The following is a 23,525-nucleotide window of genomic DNA, read 5'->3' on the forward strand; positions in this document are numbered from 1 at the left end:
AAAAAAAACCAACAACAAACAAACCAGAAGTAGTCTGGCTTTGTAATGCTTGTGGAGCTACTGTGAAATACAACTGGGCAAACACCTATAAAACAGTTACTCACTGCAGTCTGTAAATCCCAGGATGATGACCTGGTACATCCACTGTTCCTCAACAGGCTGAGTCAGAATCAGGACAGAGTCTGGCACATGATAGTGCCATAGAAGAAATAAGATTTAATAGCAGTAATTGCTGGGAGTTCTGAGGTGTCTTTTACTAAAAATAAAAAGGGGTTGTGGACCACATGTCCAGTTACTTCACAGTGATACAAAATCTGCATTCAATGCTAGATATTTCATTCATTGATTCTACTGCCTACAAATGTGCCTAAGTACTCAGGCTCTTTTGTTGATCCCTTCTTCTGCTGAATGTGAATGACTGATCACATATAGAAATGAGTATGTAACTGAACAACTGTTATCACACCTGAATTTGTCCAGGTGCTTGACTGTGTCCAGAGAAGGCCAACATGGCTGGTGAGGGGGCTGAAGCACAGCCCTACGAGAAGAGGCCAAGGGAGCTGGGGCTCAGGGGAGACCTTATTGTTCCCTGTGACTACTGAAGGGAGGTTATAGCCAAGTGGGGATTGGTCTCTTCTCCCAGGTAATCAGTGACAGAACAAGAGGACACAGTTGCAAACTGAACCAGGGCAGGTTTAGGCTGGACATTAGGAAAGAAATTCTTCACAGAAAGAGTGATTGGCCATTGGAATGGGCTGCTGTGCTAGTTTGAAGCTAGCTAGAATGTTTTGGTGAGAAGGATTAGATCCCAGGCTGTTAAACAATGGTGATGTCAACTTCACTCATAGGCTTGCTGAGACGTATAAGAACAAGAATCCAGACATAGATAAGGGAGTCGCTCTTCATCCAGGCTGTGGGCTGCATTTTTCTCTCTAACCTCACCTTCCATCTCTCTGATTAATCCACTTTACTTCCTAATCCCCCTGACCAACCCACCATACTTCCTTGGGGCACAAGGCGACATCTGGGGTAGGGTAGGGGAGTGGGAGAAGGTGAAGGGGTGGTTGGGAGCCCCTCCTGGGGACTCAGGTTTCTGGGAGGGGAGTTGTGTTTCTGTATTACCTTTTACGTTGTATATTTCTGTATATAACTGTATATACTGTAAATATCTGCTTGTATATTGTGCTAAGCTGTAAATATAAGCTTCATTCAATTTCCAGAGCCAGCTGAGTCTAGTCTGGGTGATTTCCGAAGGAGGCAGGTAACACCCAAACCACTACAGCTGCCCAGGAAGGTAGTGGAGTCACCATCCCTGGAGGTGTATAAAGGAGGCTGGATGAGAAACTTGATGCCATGGTTTATTTAATGAGAAGGCATTAGGTGATGGGCTGGACTCAAAAATCATTTCCAGCTTGGTTAGTTCTGTGATTCTGTGAAGAATTGTTAAAGTAGTCTATTTGACTTTTTTGTTCGGTTGACTGGTTTGGAGGTTTGGGGTTTGTTTTGGTTTTTTTGAATTTTGGTGGTGGTGGTTTTTGTTTTTTGGGGGGGTAACAGGTGGTGATAGATAATATGCATTATTGGGAAATTCTGCAAAAACATCAGGAATTTGGTAGAAATGAAGAGGAGTAGCAGAATCCACACAGTAAATTTCAACTTGCACAAGCACAAAGTTTTAGCTGTCATAGTTTTAAAGAAAATAATAAAATACAGAGTAGCTTCCAAAACAATTTTACTTTTTGACAGGCAAAACAATCTGTGCTTTTTGAAGGCAGATGGCTTTGAATGCATAGGTAGAATCATAGAATCAACCAGGTTGGAAGAGACCTCCAAGATCATCCACTCCAAGCTATCACTCAGCCCTATCCAGTCAACTAGACCATGGCACTAAGTGCCTCATCCAGTCTTTGCTTGAACACCTCCAGAGGCAGTGACTCCACCACCTCCCTGAGCAGCCCATTCCAATGGCAATGGGTATTTCCCACAGTCTAATGAAAGAAAACTACATGTTCCATAATTCTGTCTCAGTTCTCTCAGGATTTTTCAGAAGTCTGACTTGTAGAGCTGAAAACACTTCAGGACACCGCCAAACATTTACAAATCCACTTTGATTAAAGAATGGACTTGGGAAAAAAAAACAACCATATTTAATACGCTTACAAAATTAACACAATGCAGGGATCAGTAAAGATTCTTCTAAACTTGTCTTTCCATTTAAAACTTTATTTTTATGTTTCAGAACATCACTGGAAACAGAGAAACTTGTGGGTACAAATTACTTTGTATCCAGAGTTTTTGAACAGAATACTTGCTGATGAAATCACAACAATACATTTTCATGGTATCTATATATTCGGATATTTCACACATACATGTGAAAGTCATGCATTGGTAAAGAGCCATTTTGTCTAGACCTTATTTTCTGAGTGCTGAAATTCTTATGTATGTTAAATGCAACAATTTTGTCTGTACATTTTATACTTGTACCACATTCCAAAATAAAACACAAAGTGTATTAAAGCTATATATATATACTCCTTATTTACCTTTTTTTTTCTCTGTATTAAAAATAAATGAATAAATAAACTGTGTAAGCAACAGCAAAAACAAATGTTTTAAACTAGCTCACGAGTACACAAGATAGGTAAGTTCTAGTAGTATAAACTAGGATGACAAGGAAAGGGTATAAAATACGCTCTTTTTTGAGTTTCTGGTCCACAAGTAATATTGCTTCTGTGCTGATCTTGCTTTGATACATGCAAATCCATGATGTAATTCATGGTTTATTATACAGAAGGTGAGGAATCAGCTGGGAAGTAAAGAAAATGGTCCTCGAACCTAACAACCAGCAGCTACTTGTTTTGTGTCCATCTTTGCCATACAGTTACTCTTTTCTTGCTATGGGGTACATTTTAAAAAGGCCAGGGCCAAATTTCAGCCTGCAATATCCTTGCAGTCATATTTTTTTGAGTAATTCAGATCCCCACATTCTAATTCTGCAAAGTTCTTTGCTATGTCTTGGACTCTATATGGCCATTTTCCCTCGGAATTTCTATCACTATTCCATGATGGATGCTTAGGCATGTGCCATGCATGATGACCTTTGACACTTGCATTGTAGCATCAGCAGGAGACCTCTGTACTGTTGACCACTGGTCCTTATGTCTGATCATTCTATTTATTTTCCAGTTTCATCAGTGGAATCCAATGCTGTGAAAATGAGTGTGAAAACTAGCAAAAACTCTTTGTTTACAGAGGAAATGTCTAAACATCTGTAACAGCCTTCCTAAACATAGTACTTTTAAATGTTTTGCAAATCTGATCTGGAAATACTGTGGTCTACTGACAGATTGACAAGATGCACTTTGCCATATAAGGTTTCTTCATGAGTTTCAGAAATTACTTAGGATGTGCAGAGACCATCTGGCCAGATGTAGAGTGAGCACTGGACTGAGACTAAAGAGACCAAGATCTAGTTCTGTTCTGAGTCTGTCACTTGTCTTATACCTACTTCCTCCCTTTGTGCCTCAGTTCCATCACCTGAGAAGTTAAGATAATGACACTGTCCTTTTTTTAAAGGGCTTTGATATTTATGGAGAATAAAAAAACATCTTGTAAGAGCCAGAAATGTATTGCTGAAGAAAGGCTATAGTGCGGTGGGTTTGTTTGGGTTTTTTTGGGGGGGAGGGGCGGTGTTTTCATGCTTTCTTAAACTCTCCTAATGCAATGAAGTAAAACACACAAAATTATGTCTTCTTTAAAGTCAGTTTTACACATTATTTTAATGGTGTCAGAATTTATTCTGAGTGAACGACAAGTTGTCAGTGTGCCCAGGTGGCCAAGAGAGCCAGTGGCATCCTGGCCTGCATCAGGAATGGTGTGGTCAGCAGGAGCAGGGAGGTCATTCTGCCCCTGTACTCGGCACTGGTTAGACCACACCTTGAGTACTGTGTTCAGTTCTGGGCCCCCCAGTCTAGGAAGGACATTGAGATGCTTGAGCGTGTCCAGAGAAGGGCGACGAGGCTGGGGAGAGGCCTTGAGCACAAGCCCTACGAGGAGAGGCTGAGGGAGCTGGGATTGTTTAGCCTGGAGAAGAGGAGGCTCAGGGGTGACCTTATTGCTGCACCAGGGGAAATTTAGGCTGGAGGTGAGGAGAAAGTTCTTCACTGAGAGAGTCATTGGGCACTGGAATGGGCTGCCCGGGGAGGTGGTGGAGTCGCCGTCCCTGGGGCTGTTCAAGGCAAGATTGGACGTGGCACTTGGTGCCATGGTCTAGCCTTGAGCTCTGTGGTAAAGGGTTGGACTTGATGATCTATGAGGTCTCTTCCAACCCTGATGATACTGTGATACTGTGATAGCTATTCTTGCTCACAGAAATGTATACTACCACTCTATCTGTGAGATGTCTGCACTTTGAAAGGTGGAATGTAAGCAAGCAATGACTGAGAGGAACAAGGTGACAACTTTTAATGCAAATTCTTCATTTTTCAGCTCTTAGATATTTATAATGCAACACCATGCACATTAATAGTATTTAACTGCACTTTCATGAAGTATGATTTTGACGCAAACATGTAACCAGAAACAGAGTCATTTGGGTTTTTTATTATTTCAAAGCAATTCCTAAGGTGCAAATTGTGGCTTATATGATTTTGATATGTCTTTAAAACAAACAAAAAAAAGAGATGTGCTTCTATCTATCTTTATGGTCTTCCTTATCAGTAGAATACATACTTTACATATTCATATTGGCTTCTAAAAAAACCCAAACAACAACAACAAAAAGGAGAACTAACAAAAGCTAACATTTTATACACTTTTTATTCCAAAGATTTTGGAATCAACCTGACAGAGTGGTTTAAAACAGCTTTTTTTTTGTTTGTTTAGTTTTGTTTTCCTTTTTTCTTTCTGCTTTGAACTTTGTATTGCATTATAGCACAGTACTGACTGCAACACTTAATCTGCCAAATTCAGCAGTACCTACCCCAGTAAATTTTCTCTCACAGACTTGCATGGGCCATAACTCTAGCTACAGGATTTGGTTCTAAAAATGGTAATTTCAAATAATGAGTTTATATGGTACATATAAAACCCTTCAAGCAATATAAAGGCAATATATCTAGTAGTGCACGATTGCAATCCCCTTTTGATTGGAATATAGTAATACAAAGGTGTTTCACTAAACTAATCTGCTAATTTGAGTAAAAACTTTGTACACTACACTGATTCCTCTCCAAGGCTATCTCCAGTTCAACAGACTTTCATTCATTGATCAATCATACCATGTGTTCATTTAATCATCAGTAGCATTTGAACCGTGCCTTTCCCACGGAGGCTTTCATAGAGGACTTCTTATCCAGTTCTCCATGGGGAACCCTTCTGTTTGTATATGCACAGCATTTTTGTACAACTCAACAACCTCCACAGGCAACCATCTGCTCTTCTGAAATATATTTGAGCCAGAAGCACAGGTTGTTCTTGAAGTGATGAGTCCAGAAATGGAAATGATCTCCACCGCTCCTACAGAGACTGGCTCTTCCTCATACTTCAGTTCAAATACTTTCTAGAAAGAAGTCTCATGAAAGGAGACAGAAAGAATATCTTTTCTTTCTATTCCTTAAAACTGTGCTACTCCCACACTTCCTCTTAGTGTGAAATAGTTCATTTTCTTGGCAGAGTCAAGACTACACAATGCCCCACCAGTCATTAATGAAAACTAAACAGGACTGTTTGTCCACAGTATTCTCCAAGGATGCAATAACACCACACAGCAGTCATTTATATGTTCTAGGTTTCTTCACAGCTGCTTCTTTGATCTTCTTCTAAAATTACACATTGCCTTCTTTGGCAGTTGTATGGAAATGTAAATGGTATTATCCTGACTTTCCAAATCTTCCAATCTATGCCAAGGATGATATTTCTCTTCTGCGAATTACAGAATCAGATATCCTGGCCCATCTTGTTTGTACTTCCTGAATATTTTTCCTGATAGCTACAGTATCTGATTTTTAAATTGATGGCTTTTTTTTTTTTTTAAAGTAACCACAGTAACTTGTTTTGTCAAGTTCCAAATATTTATTTTAAACCAGAATACTGATAAAGAAAATCTTGTATGGTTGTTTGTTGTCTGTATGTTTTACAAGGGTCTCGTCAGATGAGTGAGACTGCACAACTGACTTGTGTCTGTGCAGTTTTACATTACTACACATTTGCCTTTCAGTTTCTCTTTCCTTTTCTGCTGCTTGCTTTTTTTGCCATCAATTTGTAGACTCACAGTCCTGCGTTTCTCTAGGTTTAGCAATTCTTGGAACAACTCCTTCACATTGTGGTTCAGCTTGGCAGATGTCTCCATGAAGGCACATTTCCACTTCTTAGCCATGGCTTCTCCTTCACTGCTGTCCACCTCTCTATTTTGGCTCTCATCATTTTTGTTCCCCACCAGCATTATTGGAATGCTTTCTATGTCTCCTTTAATCTGGCATATTTGTTCATAGATTGGTTTGAGTTCCTCCAAGGACTGTCGGCTGGTGATAGAGTAAACCAAAATGAAAGCATGTCCCTTAGAAATTGACAGACGTTGCATGGCTGGAAACTGATGGCTCCCTGTGGTGTCAGTTATCTGCAAAGTGCATATGCTCTTATCACAGCTGATCACCTGCCGATAGGTGTCTTCAATAGTAGGGATGTAGCTTTCTCTGAAAGTGCCCTTCACAAATCTCAAGACCAAAGAACTTTTGCCCACTCCTCCAGCTCCAAACACAACAACCCTGTAATCATTGCTTTGCTCAGGCATGTTTGTTGGTATGTCAGTCACTCAGTTAGAGGGAGAAATCTGGGAAAGAAAATGACAAAAACAACAATAGAAACATTAGTACACGTGCATGTGGAGAGAACACCTTGTGACAACGTTCTAAACACGAGAAATTAATTACAGCAATGGTAAGATAGCTGCAATAAGGCTGGTAGTGAGTTAGAGAACTACTTATTGCAGTGCTAAATGAAGGGCTGCAGTCCAGGCTAGTCTGACAACAGAAGACTATCTTCATCAGTTCATGACTTTTTTTATATTAACACTGTTTCAGTACTCCTATTACTGAACCAACATCTCCATAAAACAAAACAAACAACAAAACGCCACCAAAAACCCAAGCACAAAAATCCAAGGCCAAGACTCTCCTGTCTCTGGAACTCTCTCTAGAACTAGTCTTCTGAAATACACTGGTATACACAAGAAGGGTTGTAAGGAGGAGCCAGAAAACTACAGACCTGTCAGCCTGACCTCAGTGCCAGGCAAGGTCATGGAACAGGTCATCTTGAGTGCCATCACAAAGCACCTACAGGATGGCCAAGGGATCAGGCCCAGACAGCATGGGTTTAGGAAGGGCAGGTCCTGTCTCACCAACCTGATCTCCTTTTTTGATCAGGTTACCTGTCTGGTGAATGTGGGGAAGGCTGTGGTTGTAGTCTACCTGGACTTCAGCAAAGCCTTTGACACTGTCTGCCACAAGAAGCTCCTGGCCAAGCTGGCAGCTCATGGCTTGGAGAGATTCACTCTGTGCTGGGTCAAGAACTGGCTGGATGGCCTGGCCCAGAGAGTGGTGGTGAATGGTGCCACATCCAGTTGGCAGACAGTCACTAGTGGTGTTCCCCAAGGATCAGTGTTGGGCCCAGGCCCAATCTTGTTCAACATCTTTATTGATGATCTGGATGTTGGGATTGAGTCCAGCATCAGTAAGTTTGCAGAAGACACCAAGCTAGGAGCAGGTGTTGATCTGTTGGAAGGTAGGAGAGCCCTGCAGAGTGACCTGGACAGGCTGGATGGGTGGGCAGAGGCCAATGGGATGAGATTTAACAAGGCCAAGTGCAGGATTCTGCACTTGGGCCACAACAACCCCAAGCAGCACTACAGGCTGGGGACTGAGTGGCTGGAGAGCAGTCAGGAAGAAAGGGACCTGGGGACAGTAGGCTGAAGATGAGCCAGCAGTGTGCCTAGGTGGCCAAGAGAGCCAATGGCATCCTGGCCTGCATCAGGAACAGTGTAGCCAGTAGGACAAGGGAGGTTATTCTTCCCTTGTACTCAGCACTGGTCAGGCCACACCTTGAGTCCTGTGTCCAGTTCTGGGCTCCTCAATTCAAGAGAGATGTTGAGGTGCTGGAACATGTCCAGAGAAGGGCAAGGAAGCTGGTGAAGGGCCTGGGACACAAACCCTATGAGGAGAGGCTGAGCGAGCTGGGGTTATTTAGCCTAGAGGAGTCTCAGGGGTGACCTCATTGCTGTCCACAACTACATGAAGGGAGGTTGTAGCCAGGTGGGGGAGTGGCCTCTTCACCCAGGCAACCACCAATAGAACAAGGGGACACAGACTCAAGTTGTGCCGGGGGAGGTATAGGCTGGATGTTAGGAGGAAGTTCTTCCCAGAGAGAGTGATTGCCATTGGAATGGGCTGCCCAGGGAGGTGGTGGAGGCACCGTCCCTGAAGGTGTTCAAGAAAAGCCTGGATGAGGCACTTAGTGCCATGGTCTAGTTGCTGGCTAGGGCTGGGTGCTAGGTTGGACTGGATGATCTTGGAGGTCTCTTCCAACCTGGTTGATTCTGTGATTCTGTGGTTCTGTAATTGTGGCAGTCAGTCATTCTAAACATTCTTTCTCTTCATTAGTTAGGCAATTTATTTCCATCACAGCTGGACAACATTCCTGAGTGACATCTAAGACATATTTGTAGCTCATTCAGCAACAGAACCAAGTACCTCTTTGTTTCTGACACTCAGAAGCAGTTGCCCAAATTCTATGTGCTTGCATTTCAGGGAAAAGAGTACCTTTTGGTAAACTGAGATTGATCATGTTCAGTCTGCCTTTTGATTCTCATCTTTATTTCACAGCAGATGATATTTTACTGTGGAGACATGCTACATTTATTAGAAAGGCTGAAAGGGTGCCTGTAAACAGTAAACTCATGATAGTGTCCTGGTTATTAACAAAAATGGCCAAGTTTTCACAGGGTTGCAAGATATAGTTGGTTTAGAATTAACTGAAATAAATGTGAAAATTAATTAATTCTCTCATCAGTAGGAGGTCATTTGGTACACAGCATGTACAAGTGTTTCTTTATTTACATTTTGACAGGATGGTTGCTGTTCTTCACTTAACACAGAGTTTGTGGACTTCACAAACAGAGCTTGAAGGTGGTAGATGATCTTGTCCCCCCATGGGATGCTCTGAATGTTTCCTCATCACCCAGGCTTTAACAGTATTTCTTTATCACTCTCCACAAATTCCAGAATGGACAATGGAGCGAGATGGGGGTTTGATCTCTTCTCCTATAGAAAAAGTGACAGAACAGGAAACTTCCTCAAGTTGCACAAGAGGAGGTTTAGGTTGGATGTGAGGAATAATTTCATCCCTGAAACAGGCTGCCCTTGGAGTGGTTTAAAAGACATGAAGAAAGGTGCTGAGAGATGTGGTTCAGTGATGACAGAATTGGGTTAACAGTTTGATTTGATGATCATAAAGGTCCAACAAAAATAATTCTGTACTTCTGTGGAGTCATTTGGCAGAATAGAGAAAAAAACTGGAGAACCAACAGCATGGATGAGCACAGGAAGAACTGGCTGGGAAGCTGAGAAGGGAAATAAAGAGAGATGCTTGTAAAAACACAAGTGAAGGAAGCAGACAGCAGGGAGCCCTAATGAAGCCGCAGGCGTGGAGCACTTGGGCTGAAAGGTGAGAGGAAGTTTTTTATGCTTGCTGGAGAGGTTGAGAGGAAAACTCCGTAGGAGTTAGCCCAGGGCTTAAGCAAAGAGAGGAAGTTTCAGCAAGGGACCTAAGCACCCGTGCATGCACCTGGGTGTGTATCAGAGTAGGTGAGTAGACAGACAAAAACCTCAGGGAGCTGAACATCTATGTTAACTGAGCTAAAGAATGAGGAGAATTGGACTGCATAGGGGTAATTAAGTCAAGATCGTTAAAAACTTTGCAGGCTTCAAGCATTTCAATCATGAAAATAATTATCACCACAGACAGATACTGCATGTTCCCATTTAGTAAGACTTAAACAGACTAACAAAAGGGTATAGGATATTGTTAATTTTCAGACCAAAAGTAGATAAATAAAAAGTGTATGTGGAGCAAACTTCAGAATTTCTTGCATCTGTATTTCTTCCCAGGAAAACAGGCTGATTTAACAGGGAATCTTGTCCAAGTGTCTTAATGGTGCCGGGTGATTGCATTTGCCCGTCGCAATGTTGCCTGGGTAAGAGCTAATCCAGAACAACCCATGGGGAATTCTTATTGGATAAGGAAAGCTTTTAAGCTATTTCTTCTCTGCAACAGCAGGAGTGGTTGCATTGTGGGGCAAGATTTTAAGTTTCTCTTTACCCATCTAGCACAGAGAGAATAGGAGTGATGCTGTAAAGAAATGGATGATGAGAGAAGCCCTCCCCGTGGCTTTTATACCATGTCAACCCACAGTGAATTTCATGCTTCTACATCTTTGCTGCTGCCCGTGCCAGTTAGATTAAAGCTTTGGGCACCCATGCTGCACTAATGCCTTCATTTTCCTGTTCAAGTCTAACGTTATTCCTTCTTGTTCAGGGCATCCTATTCTGTCCTAATTCTAATGTCGCAGTAAGCTGAAACATCTGCCTTTACATAATGCATTGGAGGAAGGACTTATACTTCCTCATCTGCATCATTGTAGGCAGAATAACCAGTGCAACTGGGAATGCTGATCCTGAGGCAAAGTGGAGAGCTGTCACAGTTCTGCCTACACAGCCTGGCTTCAGGCAGAAAGCAGCTTCATCCCTTCCATCTCTCCTGCACTGCAGTCACTGTCACTCTCAGAGACCTGTTTAAATATAAGAAAGTTTGATAAATAAGAACGTTTAGCTTGAGGCTCTGAAGTAGCATTGTTTAACAGCAAAATTCAAGACATGGAAATCAGAGTAGTCCCAGAAAACACTGCTGTATGTGTTTATATAAGAGAGAAAATCCTCAAAGGAAGAATTAAAATGGGTTAACAGCTCATGCCATAGAGAAAACTAACAAAACCAAGGTAGCTAGCAAAAAATGAGAACAGAGGAAGCCAGCAGGATGCTATTCCACTGAGAACAAACCTGTACTTAAGAGTTGCAAACAAGGTAATTCAATAGTCATGGAGCTTACAGTCATGACCCTGCAAAATGAGTTACCATAAGAACTATAGTTTATTAATTCTTGAGAGTCAAAATGCAAGAGAGGAAAACCTGGATAGTTCACCTGAGAATCAGCTGAAGAATTGCACAGTCAGATAATATGTAGCCCACACATTATGGGATGATGAGAAAAAAATTCACTCTGAAAATTTTCACTATGAAAATCAGTGGAAAGAAATAAAATTTTGAAGATAACTGAGTTGTGTTATTACTATATGAAACTTTATGCATAAGCATATTCAGAACTGTCCAACAAAACTGGCACACATGGTTGCCCAAAAGTTAGAACAAACAAGAATGTGGTATTTAATGGCATTGAGTATTAGGCATCCAAAAGGCTTCAAGGGAGGCTGAAATGGCATGGTAACAGTCCTCAAATGCAAGGTAAATTGATGCAAAGAGGCACAGCATACATCTGTAGTGGAAAAATCTGGGATTAAGGGGTGTGCATTGTAGAAGGGATTCACATTAGGCAATAGGAAAACTTTACAGTGTTAAGAAGAGCATATAGGTTGCTTAGGGAGACTTTGCAGATTGACTTTTAAAAATCCAATAAATCACAGGATGATTCAGTCTGGAAGGGACATGAGGAGATCGTGGGTACAGTTTGTTGATCACTGTAGAGCCAGACATGAAACCAGACAAGGTTGCTCTGTTCTGTCAGGTGTTTAAAATCTCCACTGCTTCTTATAGCCTCCCTGGTCAGCCTCCTCTACTGCTGTATTATCCTCAGCACGACTTTCCCATCTAATATCCAGTCTGACTATTTGTGTTCCAACTTACTTGTCTTGCCAATCATCCCACCATCCATTGTTGTGAGGAGTTTGACACCATCATCATGATGATTTTCCTGTAGGTTTTTGAGGGCAGCTGTTTGGTGCCACTCAGACTCCAAGTTAAATGAGCCTTGATCTCTCAGGCAGCAGGGCAGGACAGTGCTGCAGCCCTGGACACCTCAGTGTCCCCATCTGGACTCACTCCAGTTTGTTGATGTGTTTCCTATACTGTGGGTGCCACAACAGAACAAACTACATAGCTGTTGTCTTTTGAGTGCTGAGCAGAGGGGAATTACCACCTCCCTTGACCTACTGGCTATGCTTTTGCTCACACAGCCAACGACATCATGGGCTTTTGCTGAAGCCAGGGCCAGTGATGACCTCAGGTCCAGCAGCTTACTCCTCAATGCAGACCCAAGGCATTCTCCATAGAGCTGCTCCCAGCATGGGTTGCTGCACAGGAGCAACTTAGTTGCTGTTTAGTCTGTCATAGATACAGGTCTATTAGTCCTAACGATCCCCAGTCTTACTAAGACTGTTTACTGTTCAAGAGCTGGCAGCAAACAAAAGAAAAAGTTCATGCAAGCCTTTCTTCATCACACCAGAGGAAGGCTTTCCTACATAATTTTTACAGTGTGGTTGTACTCTCTATATGGATCTAGTCAGAGATTCTCCCACAGTGAAAACAGTCCTGTGTTAACTATGATGCACTTGTGCCCAACTGTGTGCAACACACCGTACTGGTGTGTTGATTTTTCAGTTTCTTAAAATACAGTAACTAAAACACAGAACAGGATAAAATATAGTACCACATTAGCTGTCAATGTTCTAGGCAACGTGGTATGGAAAAATTAACCTGAAAGAAGTCTGACTTCTCAGAGGTACAATCCTGTCTCTGTTTCATGCTTTGAGAATCTGCTTCATACTAGGCACACAGAAAACAGTAGTTGCTTTTTCCACTTTAGAAATTACTCTCTTTTTGGAGTTTGTGTGTAATAAAACCTCATCTGCCACCTTTGCCACTTTCACAAACTATGGCACTGAAAATGTACTATCCTCTCACACCTCGGTTTGACAAGACTATACTCACATAAAAGGCAAAGTGCTTTCCATAGCATACATCCATTTTTTTTGTGTGTGGCTGCAAAGTTCAGTAAGTTATTGAGTCTCTGTCAACTCAGCTCTGCTTTCTGTAAGTGCTCCACTAGCACATGGCTCAGATTGCTCTAGCTCAGCTGCTGAAGGTGCGTTCAACAGGCTACTCAATGTGACAAAAGGTTGCATCCACTTCAAATTCAGGTACAGATCTTTACATTGGTCTGCATCCTTTCCCTAGCTGATTCTAACAGACCAGGTGAAGGAACTGAAAGTTTGTTACAAGAGAATGAAGTTTAAAGGCTAAGTAATTTTTTGTGTAATATCAGTTATTTTTAGTGATAACAAACAAAAATTGAAACCTTTAATGATGTTTAAATAAAGTTTCTAAGATTGCATTTTATTCTCTTGGTAGTTCAAATTCTTAATGCTCTTTAGGTGATACTGGAAAATGTGGTTGATGTTACTGATCCTTTATTTAGCTACAGGATCTACATAGTTATCTCCCATCTTTAGTAATTTTTTTATATTCAAACTTTTCCATCAACCTTTTCTATCAGTTGTATTTATGACTTGCCTCCTATGTTTGTATTCAAGCCATTAATGAGACATGATAGAAAGGGGAAAAGGTATAGGGAGGATCAAAAAAATAACTTCAGAAAATTAATGTACTGGAAAACTTACCCTAAGAGATTAGACCCACAGTTGATTTGCAAGCTTGTATTTGAAAGAAGATAACAGAAAACAGATATTTGAAAGAAGATAACAGAAAACCTTGCTCAATGTCCGGCCTTTCTGCAGTTCTGGGTTTGTTGCAAGAGATTGCTACTATGATTGCAATGTTACACTTCCACGAAATGTCACAGGTTGCAATTTGGTGTTTTTTTAATAATCTCTTTCAGGGTAGCATTTATTTTACAGAACGTGATACCACCTCTGCTGTCTGCAGATAGAGGCTTTGACTGATTCAGTTCTTGAGGTTTTATGATGTCCTACTGAGATGTCACTCTGAAATGCAGTACAGCAATTGTCAGATGCTATACATTAATTTCCTGAAAGCTTTTTCCTCAGGTAAAATCACCTCATGCTAGTCACTGACTTTATTATTTTGAAAGAAAACTAAACAAAACCCCAACAAGCAATCAAAAACCCCAAACCAAAAATAATTAAAAAAACATCCAAGATGTCTTTGTTCACATTGTCAGTGTTGTGATGAAAATCCAATGAATTACAAGCAACGCATTTAGTTTGAAATCTTGCATCAATTTAAATTAGCCATCCTTCAGGCTACCCAGTGATGACACTACTGTGCAAAGATACAAGGCACAAAGAGAAGGCTAACACCAAATGTGTTTACAGGTTAAATGGATTTCAGCATGGCTGTAAGGCTAATGGCCACTTCACCATATCAAACGTGAAGAATGTAAGCATTATTTACATTCAAAATGGAAAGAAAGTTATGCAAGGATCTTTTACTTGTGGTCCATTTTGTGTGCAAATGGGCATTTCTCCACGGGATTTTCACTATATCTGCCAATGAGCATGGGCTTTAAAAATGGAAATTTTAGTAGACCCATAGAATAGTAGATTCAACTTGGAAAAGAACCTTAAGATCATTGAGTACAATCATTATCTACCTCTACCAAGTCTGGTGCTAAACTACCTTTTAAACACCTACAGGAATGGGTATTTGGCCACCTAACTGAGTAACCCATTCCAGTGTTTTATAACATTTCAATGAAGAGTTTTCTTCTAATACCTAATATAAACCTTTTGTGGCCACTTCTTCTCATCCTGACACTCATTACTAGTAGCAGAGACTGATTCCCTCCTTACCACAATGTCCTTTCAGACGGTTGTAGAGAGTAACAAGGTCTCCCCTAAGCCTCTTCTTCTCCAGTGTAAACAATCCCACTTTCCTCCGATGGTCATAAAGACTTTTTCTCCAGACCCTTCACCAGCTTCTTTCTTCTTCTCTGGACATGCTCCAGCAATACAATGTCTTCCCTGTAGTGAGTGTCCCAAAAACTCAACGGGGCACACAAGGTGTGGCCTCAGCAGTCCAGAGTACAGAGGCACAAGCACTTCCCTGCTCCTTATTGTCATACTACTGCTGACATAGGCCAATACTAACAGTACTGTCAGCTAACCCTGGAGGATATGAAGAATCACGTTTCAAAATAATTACAGTATTGCATGGTCAGTGAACATTTATGTGAACATTAAACCTACTTCAAGATTTCTACCACTGAATGGCAAAACACTGATTTTACTGAAAGAAAGGAGGCTGAGTTAATATCATATAAAGTACTGTTAAAACAGAAAGAAATATGAGTGCTGTTTCTATGACCTAAGACCAGCGAAGTCTTATAAAAGGTGCTTGAATTATGTACAATTTTCTAATCTGTTTTCACAACCCAGGCTTAACTGTAGTCTTACTGAACACTGTATCTAAAGTCTGCACATGTATACATCACTCCTGTGATACAAATGCTGTTTACAATGGAGAAAAGATTAAGAAAATCAGTGATTTTTTGTTTTGCAAGTCGATGTAGATGCATGAGAAATTTTCAATACAATTCATGTCACCAAAACTGTATTCAACTACGGGATATGGAAAGCAACCTAATAATCTAAGATCTGTGTAGAGGTTCCCAGGTGTAGCCAAAAAATATATTAATATGTGAATGAACAGAATGAATAGAAAACTGCATGGCATCACAGGCCATGGCAGAAAACAACAGAGAGCTGTTCTCAGCTACACTTTGAAAGAAAAGCGATGCTAACCTAACATTTTATAGTGGGCTGCCCAGGGAGGCAGTGGAGTCACCATCCCTGGAGGTGTTCAAGAAAAGAGTGGATGAGGCACTTAGTGCCATGGTCTAGTTGATTGGATAGAGCTGGGGGATAGGTTGGACTGGATGATCTTGGAAGTCTCTTCCAACCTGGGTGATTCTATGATTCTATGACATAGATCAGACTTCCTGAGATACAACAAAAATGGTTTCTTCTGTGGAAACAAAAAATAAAACAAACTTAGATGTCGTAAGCCTGCTGTTTCACACTGTTCTTGTAATATTTGCTTTTGATAGCAAAAGACAAAATCAAACCTTATTTGATTTTCAAACCATGAACACATAAATATCCATGGGAAAAACAAGCTAAAACTAGAAATTCCCTTTATTTATATTGAAGCAGCATCCATTTTAGAGCTAAACTTTCTACACTATTTGAATTGTTTGAATGCGAATGGAAAAATTAATCATTGCAAATTCTCTAATTGAAATGAAAGTTGTGGTTCAGTCTCTACAAAATTGCATGAGACTGAGACGGAGAAGAAAGACAAAAGAGCCCTGCATGGGCAGAATACCATCAAACAAATGTGTGCTCTGGGGCAGTTTGGCCTAGGTGATTATAGTGTTTGCTTTCCAATGTCAGAAAAAAAAGCAAGAAAAATAAAAATTGCTCTCTTTTACTGTTGACTAAAATCACAGAATCAATCACAGAAACATTTGGGTTGGAAAAGACCCTCAGGTTCACTAAGTGCAACTGATAATCCCACTCTGTAAGGTTCACCTGAAACCATATCTCCAAGCACGACATCCAAAGAACTTTTAAACACATCCAGGGTTGGTGACTCAACCACCTCCTTCACTTTGGGACAGATTCTTCACTGCATTATACATGCTGCACTACAGATATAGTCTAGATGGTAAGCCAAGGCACCAATTTTTTGTAGGGAGTTTCTGTGAGAGGTTTTGCAGATTTCCTTCATGCTGCTGGCCTAACATAGAAGAGTAATAGGAAACATAAGAGCCTTTCAGAATAATTTATCACTTTTTCCCCTATATTTACAGAAGTAGAAAATCTGTATTATTCTACGTACATCTTTAAGTAAAGGGAGCAGATACCAAACCCTACGCTGTTCTGTGGTCAGAGATACTGTGCTCTGCATTAGCAAGGTGTGATAGATTAAAGTTTTTCAAACATTTTCAAGTGTCTTTAAAAAAAAAAAAATTAAGCCCTAAGAAGTTATCTTCTCAAACAAATCTCTTGGTGAAACAAAACCAATGAACACCTAGCTGTTACAATAAGAAAATCTTTACTAGACCTTGGGCATAAGCTACAGCTACAGAAACTGTGGCAGAAATAGCTTTAACAGGCAAGATAGAACTGGAAAAATAAATAAAGGAGATAAAATTAGGGGAGTTTTCTACAGAGGAAATATGTATCACGGATTTCTGGAGATTTAAGCAAAGTGGTATTGTTTATTGAAGAAGAAGGCAGTACTGCTGATGGAAGAGCAAACAATGCAGAAGGGTCTGTTGATACCCTTCTCTGATGTAGGTTCCTGTTCTAAAAATGTAGAAGGCACTGGATGTCATCCGATAAAGACCTTTAGAACAAGAAGCATACTTAAAATATTTGCCCTGTTGTTGCCTGTACCTTTCATAATTAATCCTAGAGTATACAGATAAGTACTAATGAACCACTTTACCGTAAGTCAAGATTCAGCATCATTGAATATACTTATCAAATGAAAACAAACAAACAAACAACTTCCTTTCATACAAGCAGTAATAATACAATAAGCTTACCTAGGCTGCACAGATTTTCTACTGGTGGTCACTTCCTACTTAGTGGGTTGGTTAATCTTAAAATTAAAACAAACAAACAAGCAGACAAACAAAAACCACCATAATTTCATAGCTCCGTTCCTATTTAAATCCAGTCTTTCTTTTAGGCGTGGTAGATACTTTGTTGACTTAAATGGAGCTACTCGTATTCATCCATCTTTTCAAGCATTTTGGTATGCCATCTTTTAAGGGCTTATGGTCAAAACTCAGTGAGAAATAACTCAGCAGTTTTTGTGTATGCGTAGTAAAAATGTCACCATATCAGCACTGCATTGAAGCCCCTATGGGACTGCTTTTGGGGAGTTTTTCTTACCAGTTTAACAGACAAAATGCTCTAATTTTTGCCCAATTTTCAGTAGGTTTAATTTACCTGAATAAAGATGAACAGATCAGCTTACAGAGTTTACGTTCACCTTTCAGTATATAGGACATTAATGTCATCAGGTAGACAAGTAAGGTTATTAACTGGAATTTGTCACTCATATAAACACAGGATTAGAGATGAAGTCTGCCCTTTCAGCTCTTTTAATTTTCTTTTTTTTTTCTTTTTTAATAGGAGAATAGTGTTTTTGGCAGACACACATGATTTTACATGTTTGATGAACTTCTTCTCCAGAGGTCCACTAGGCAAGGTAGGTGACTTTTTATTCTGCATGTTATGGAAAAAGGTATGGCTTTCCAGTTTCTGTAAATGAAGAAAGTTAGAAATGTACAAAACACTAAAAAAACCCTGATGCAAGAAGGAAAATGTCCCTTATGATCATTTTACTCTAGAGGCTTTGGAGGTTAAACTCCACACATTGTGAGATTTATGGTAAAAAATCCAGCATAGGTGACAAACTAGCTCCACGCAAGTACGTTTTATCATATGGAAGAACCATGAGTCTTTGGAAGACTGGTTTCCATCCAGCAGAGGAAACTGAACAAAAGACCACTGTCACTTTTCCCTTTCCACTGCAGTCTTCAATGTTAATTTGAGGTGATTTGCATAAATCTTCTACACAAGAGAATTATTAGAGGTTAAGTGCTACTGACCTACCCTTATGAAAATAACTCATGTCATTAATTTTTCTCACTAGGTTGGAAAGGGTAGCTTGATTGCTGGAAAGGGTAGCTTGACTGCTGTAGTGATCACTGGAACACTTCTGATACTCTTCTACAGCCCAAATAATGCCCCATTCAAAACAACGTTGCTTAAACTCAGAATATCAGTATCTATCCAGCTGCACTAGCTGTTCGTGCTATGCCCTCCAAACACCCTACCAGCCAACATAACACATTTGGTGCCTGCTATCATAACAATGCTTGGTGGACACTATTTATTTATTTTACTTTTTACTTTAAAGTATTTTCCTTAAGAATTAATTCCTAATCTGCAATTTAGGATTTTGACACAAACTGTCTTTACTGATTCTCTTTATTTAATTTTTAAACAGTTAAGCTATTTCATGCTAATCTTCATCGCTGCCTCAGCTTTCAATACTTTCTGTTCTACACTAAGAAAGGTAGGTTTAGCATTTAGAGCGGTTTGTTCTCAAATCACATTTATTTTTGTTACAGCAGCACCCGAAATTATAAAAGCTATGTTCTAAAGATTAAAAGATACTTTTGTAATAACTCTTGGGAGCATTTCAACATTCGAGTGAACAAAATGTTGCTGTAATTGAATTGCCATGTTTTGGTGTCTGAGTGCAGCTACTATTTGATTATTTTTCACAGTCTATAAAAGCTGTCAGTCTAGATTTTTAAGGAAAAATATGAAAATATGGTTTAAAAAGGAATTAATACATAGATAAGCAAACAAGTAAGTAAATAAATAAATAAAATAAGGTAAATCTCCTGTCTTAGTTCCATATTAATTCTAATTTAAAATTATTCTGTATTTTGGGAAGAAAATGCTTTCAGTCCAGGAATGGATTTCTGCTTCTCATATAGTTGCTTTACTACATATATATTTCAAATGAGGATGCTAAAAGGCTGTCATAACTTCACTGACATTTCTTCAGATTCAACTGGAAAAGGAATTGTGATTAATTCCATTACCTGCAGTTAAAAGGAGGGTGACTGCATTTTACTGCCCTAGTAGAGTACAGCCCTGCAGAGTGGAAGGAAACCACTGGGTTTTCATCTCAGATACCAAAGTCTAACACTCATATGTTTGAGAGGAATTCCTCCTAGCTTCAATGTGCATAGAAAAGTTTGCATGTCACAGATCTGAGACATCCTTTTCGATGTTTTGTGGTTTTGTTTTTGCTGAGTTTTGGTTGGTTGGTTGGTTTTGGTTTTTTTTCTCCTCATCTTCCTTTGATATTAATTTCAAGAATTATACAGCAATCACTATTTTGTAGCTGAAGCTGAATCAATATCAGTTTTCTCAAAAAGGAAAAATATTTTTTTTTCCAAGTCATACATAGACATGCATTGTCACTTGGCAGATCTTTTCCTTTGTCTTTCCAGCAGTACAATTACAAAATTTAAGGACTATTTTAACTTTTATGCAACAATAACAATGCAATGCACTTAAGGAAATTATTCACATAAAGGGGAAAGTAATAATGTTAATGAAATTTGTGTAACAAACCAAATCTTTTGACATTATGCATTATTTCAGTTCAAGAGTACAAATGGCTCCATACTTGCACTAGAATGGGAGCTGAAACATTCAGATGCAGCTTATTATATATTACAAAATAGTTACTAAAGTATACTACACTTTGAAATCAATCCAATGTAATATCTAAGTCAAAACCATTAAAGGACAAGAAAAGGATGACATTACAAGGAGAATAAAGTAGAGGAAAAGGGAATATGGGATTGAATGTGGCCATTCTGCAGGAGCATCTTTGAGTTAGAATACTCTTTATTTGGGATTTTAAAAGTCAGCTAAGTTTGAGGCAACAGTGCACACTGTCACAATGAAAATGTAAGTCTTGTTTTTACACGTGTAATTGCGGGGTATTTACATGGGCAGGTATATTGGTTAGTATATAAAATAAAGTTATCAAGTGATTCTTAAAGGAAATTAGAAACAGCACTATTAACAACTTCAGCAATGGCATTATCAGTTTATGTATTGTCCACGGTTTCTGTTGTTACTACAGAGATTGCAGCGCTAGTATAAAAAAACCTCAATCTCTCATCTAGAAGCAGCCATTCTTCTGAACTCCAATCATTTTCCAGAGTTCTTCTCTGCATTGTGAGGGATTATTACTCATCCTGATGACAGTCAGGGTTTATGTGTTTGCCAGTATAAACAGCAGCACAGCATACCATGGTTATTCATTTGCAAAGAGACTTTTCAACACAGGAAACTTCCAGTAAAAAACTAATAATGGTTTTCAGTACTGAAAGAGACCTTCTAGATTACTAAATCAAATTCTTTGTCATCAGGCAGGCAACCATTTCACATAATCCCAAAAAGTTCCAAATGAAAAACGTTTAGACATTTTAATTTCCATTGCTTCTCAAGATGAACCTTAAGTGCATTCACAGCCCATTTATATCCATCCAATGTTCTCTCTTCCCAGAGATGAAGATAAAAAGGTGTACATAACAATCATTCTATGGGGCCACTGATTTGCAGCTGAGCATTTGAACCTGTTCCATGTTCGGACACCTGATGGCAAAAGCCTCAGAAATGTGGTGTGCAGCATGAACGGGAGCACAAAAGCTGGAAAGATATCACATTTTGTATCACCTGAATGATAGCACAGGTGCCATTCTGCAAGGACTGGACGCTGCCTCATACAGTAAGCACATCTGGAGAAGCTCCTGAACACTAGCGGAGACCATCAACGAGAAAAGTAAAGGGGGTAGGAGAGGTGTTGGGAAAACCAAAACAGCCCTCTGATCCTGAATTTAAAATGGTGAGATATGCAAACATTCTAGATACCATAAACTGTAAACTCTGGCAAATATATGACAGCTATCAGTTGCAACAGCCTTGTTGGACAGATACAGCGATGCAAACATTATATGCATGTATGTGCATGCCTTTATAAACAGGCATATGTTACTCATCTCTGACTAGGTACTCATGAAAACAAGACATTCAGAAAAAGCTTTAAAAACGAAATACACTAAATCTTGTTGCTTCATTCTGGGCTAATCCAGCTGTGACTGAACGCTGCAGCATACGGAGCATCCCACATTTCACAGGGAAAAAAACAAGAGAGAAAAGTATTATCGAATCTGAATTTAGTCACTCACAGATCCCTGAGAACACCCTTCCATGGTTTATTTTCTTTCACTCAGTTGGAGAGCAGCAGAGTCCACCGAACAAATAAAATTTGCCAGTTTCTCAGTGGAATGCTGCAAAGTTGTGTTTGTTTCAAAGAAAGAAATACCTAGAGGGATTTTACTCAAACTCAACATTTTTTGTACTCTTTAATCATGAGTTAAAATGTAGCTTTGACTTTAAAAATAATTAGTCTCTCTTTAAACCACTGCAGCAGCAAGAAGCAGCAGTATGAACCAGGGCAAAATTCAGCACATAAAGTTAAAAAAAAAAAAAGAAGAAGAAGAAGACGACGACAAAGGGGGTGGTGTGTGTGTTATAAAGCCACTACTAGCATCCCAGCGCATGGGGAAATGTTGTTTATCTAGTTAGTATCCGTATGACCAGCTTCTGGCTGCCTTGTCAGCTGCAGCTTATCGCATGCCACACTCTCTACTGACCAGATCTTGCAGTCATAGTCATGCAAAACTCTATTTACTCCAGCAGAAATTTTTCCTGAGTGACGACTGTGTATTTCAGCCAAAGTAAATGAAGGTATCTAACATACACGCAAATCTGTGCTGAATGCAAGAGGCAATGTAGAAAAACGACCAAACACAGAAAAAATTACCTGTATAGGAGTGGAAAGCTCCAAATATTTGCTCTTCAGTTTCTGACTGTCATCGCACCCGCTCTTCACCCTCTCTGCCCGGGGTTTCCCCCACGAGGAAGGAGTCCCTGTCTCAACCAAGGGGGCTGCAGCTCTGTCGCGTCTTTCCCCTTGCAGCCTGCAGTGGCTTCTGCCAGCCGTGCGCTCGGACTCTTTCGGCGCTCTGAGACTCCGCTCCTTTCGCGTCTGCTCCCAGGGCTCCGGACGTGCCTTATGCTTCCGTTGGCTTCACCGCAGCCTCTCTTTGATTGTACGAGCGGACTGACTCCAGCCTCTGCTGGTGCTACTGCCCAAATGGCGACTGCAAAGCTCATCTAGGCTTTTAACTGCCACCTACTGAATAATTGTGGAATATATATACACTTAGAGAGTGCACATACGGTGGGATGTGTTTTTTCTCAATAAACGTAGATTTTTACAGTTAGTCTTTAAGTCCTCCAATTATTCCGTGGCTTAACATTTAAAACTGTAGTTTAGATTCATCCGTGCTCATAATTCTCCCCTTTTTAAAGCACCTCAGTATGAATCAAGCCTGTTCCTTTAACTTTAAAAAGCTTACAAAGCCTTCCGTGAGGCTAATCCCCAGTGGGCATAAACCAGCACAGCCTGATTTGCATCAGTGTAGCTGTGCTGCGGCATCAGCTGAGAAATTCATCCTGTAGGTCTAACAATTACTCAGAGAAGTACAGTAGATACCATACCACTATGAAAACAGCTTTTGTTCCACACAGACCCTCAGTCATTTGAGGCAGATGAGATTTGGTTGGTTGGTTGGTTGGTTTTTGTTTTTGTTTTTGTTTTTTTTCTGATGGCAATGTAAAATGGAACTCTTGAGTTTTATGGGCAAACATAAATTAAGAAAATACTTTTTTTTTTTTCCCCCCTGTCCTCAATAGTGGTTTGGTTATTTTTTGTTGTTGCCACTGCTGAAAAATCCAAAGG

General features: G+C 40.0%; 1 protein-coding gene across 1 annotated transcript; it reads right to left on the reverse strand.

The window, feature by feature from the left end:
• Positions 1–2,191: 2,191 nt before the first annotated feature.
• On the reverse strand, positions 2,192–22,935 carry DIRAS2 (DIRAS family GTPase 2). The gene is made up of 2 exons (XM_064140071.1): positions 22,545–22,935; positions 2,192–6,832 (listed from the first exon to the last, which is right to left on the reverse strand). The coding sequence occupies exon 2, from the start codon at positions 6,791–6,793 to the stop codon at positions 6,194–6,196; it is 600 nt and encodes a 199-aa protein (XP_063996141.1). The 5' UTR covers positions 6,794–6,832; positions 22,545–22,935; the 3' UTR covers positions 2,192–6,193.
• Between the last annotated feature and the right edge of the window lie 590 nt (positions 22,936–23,525).

This window comes from Pogoniulus pusillus, chromosome Z (genome assembly GCF_015220805.1).
Source record: "Pogoniulus pusillus isolate bPogPus1 chromosome Z, bPogPus1.pri, whole genome shotgun sequence".
NCBI classification, from domain to species: domain Eukaryota; kingdom Metazoa; phylum Chordata; class Aves; order Piciformes; family Lybiidae; genus Pogoniulus; species Pogoniulus pusillus.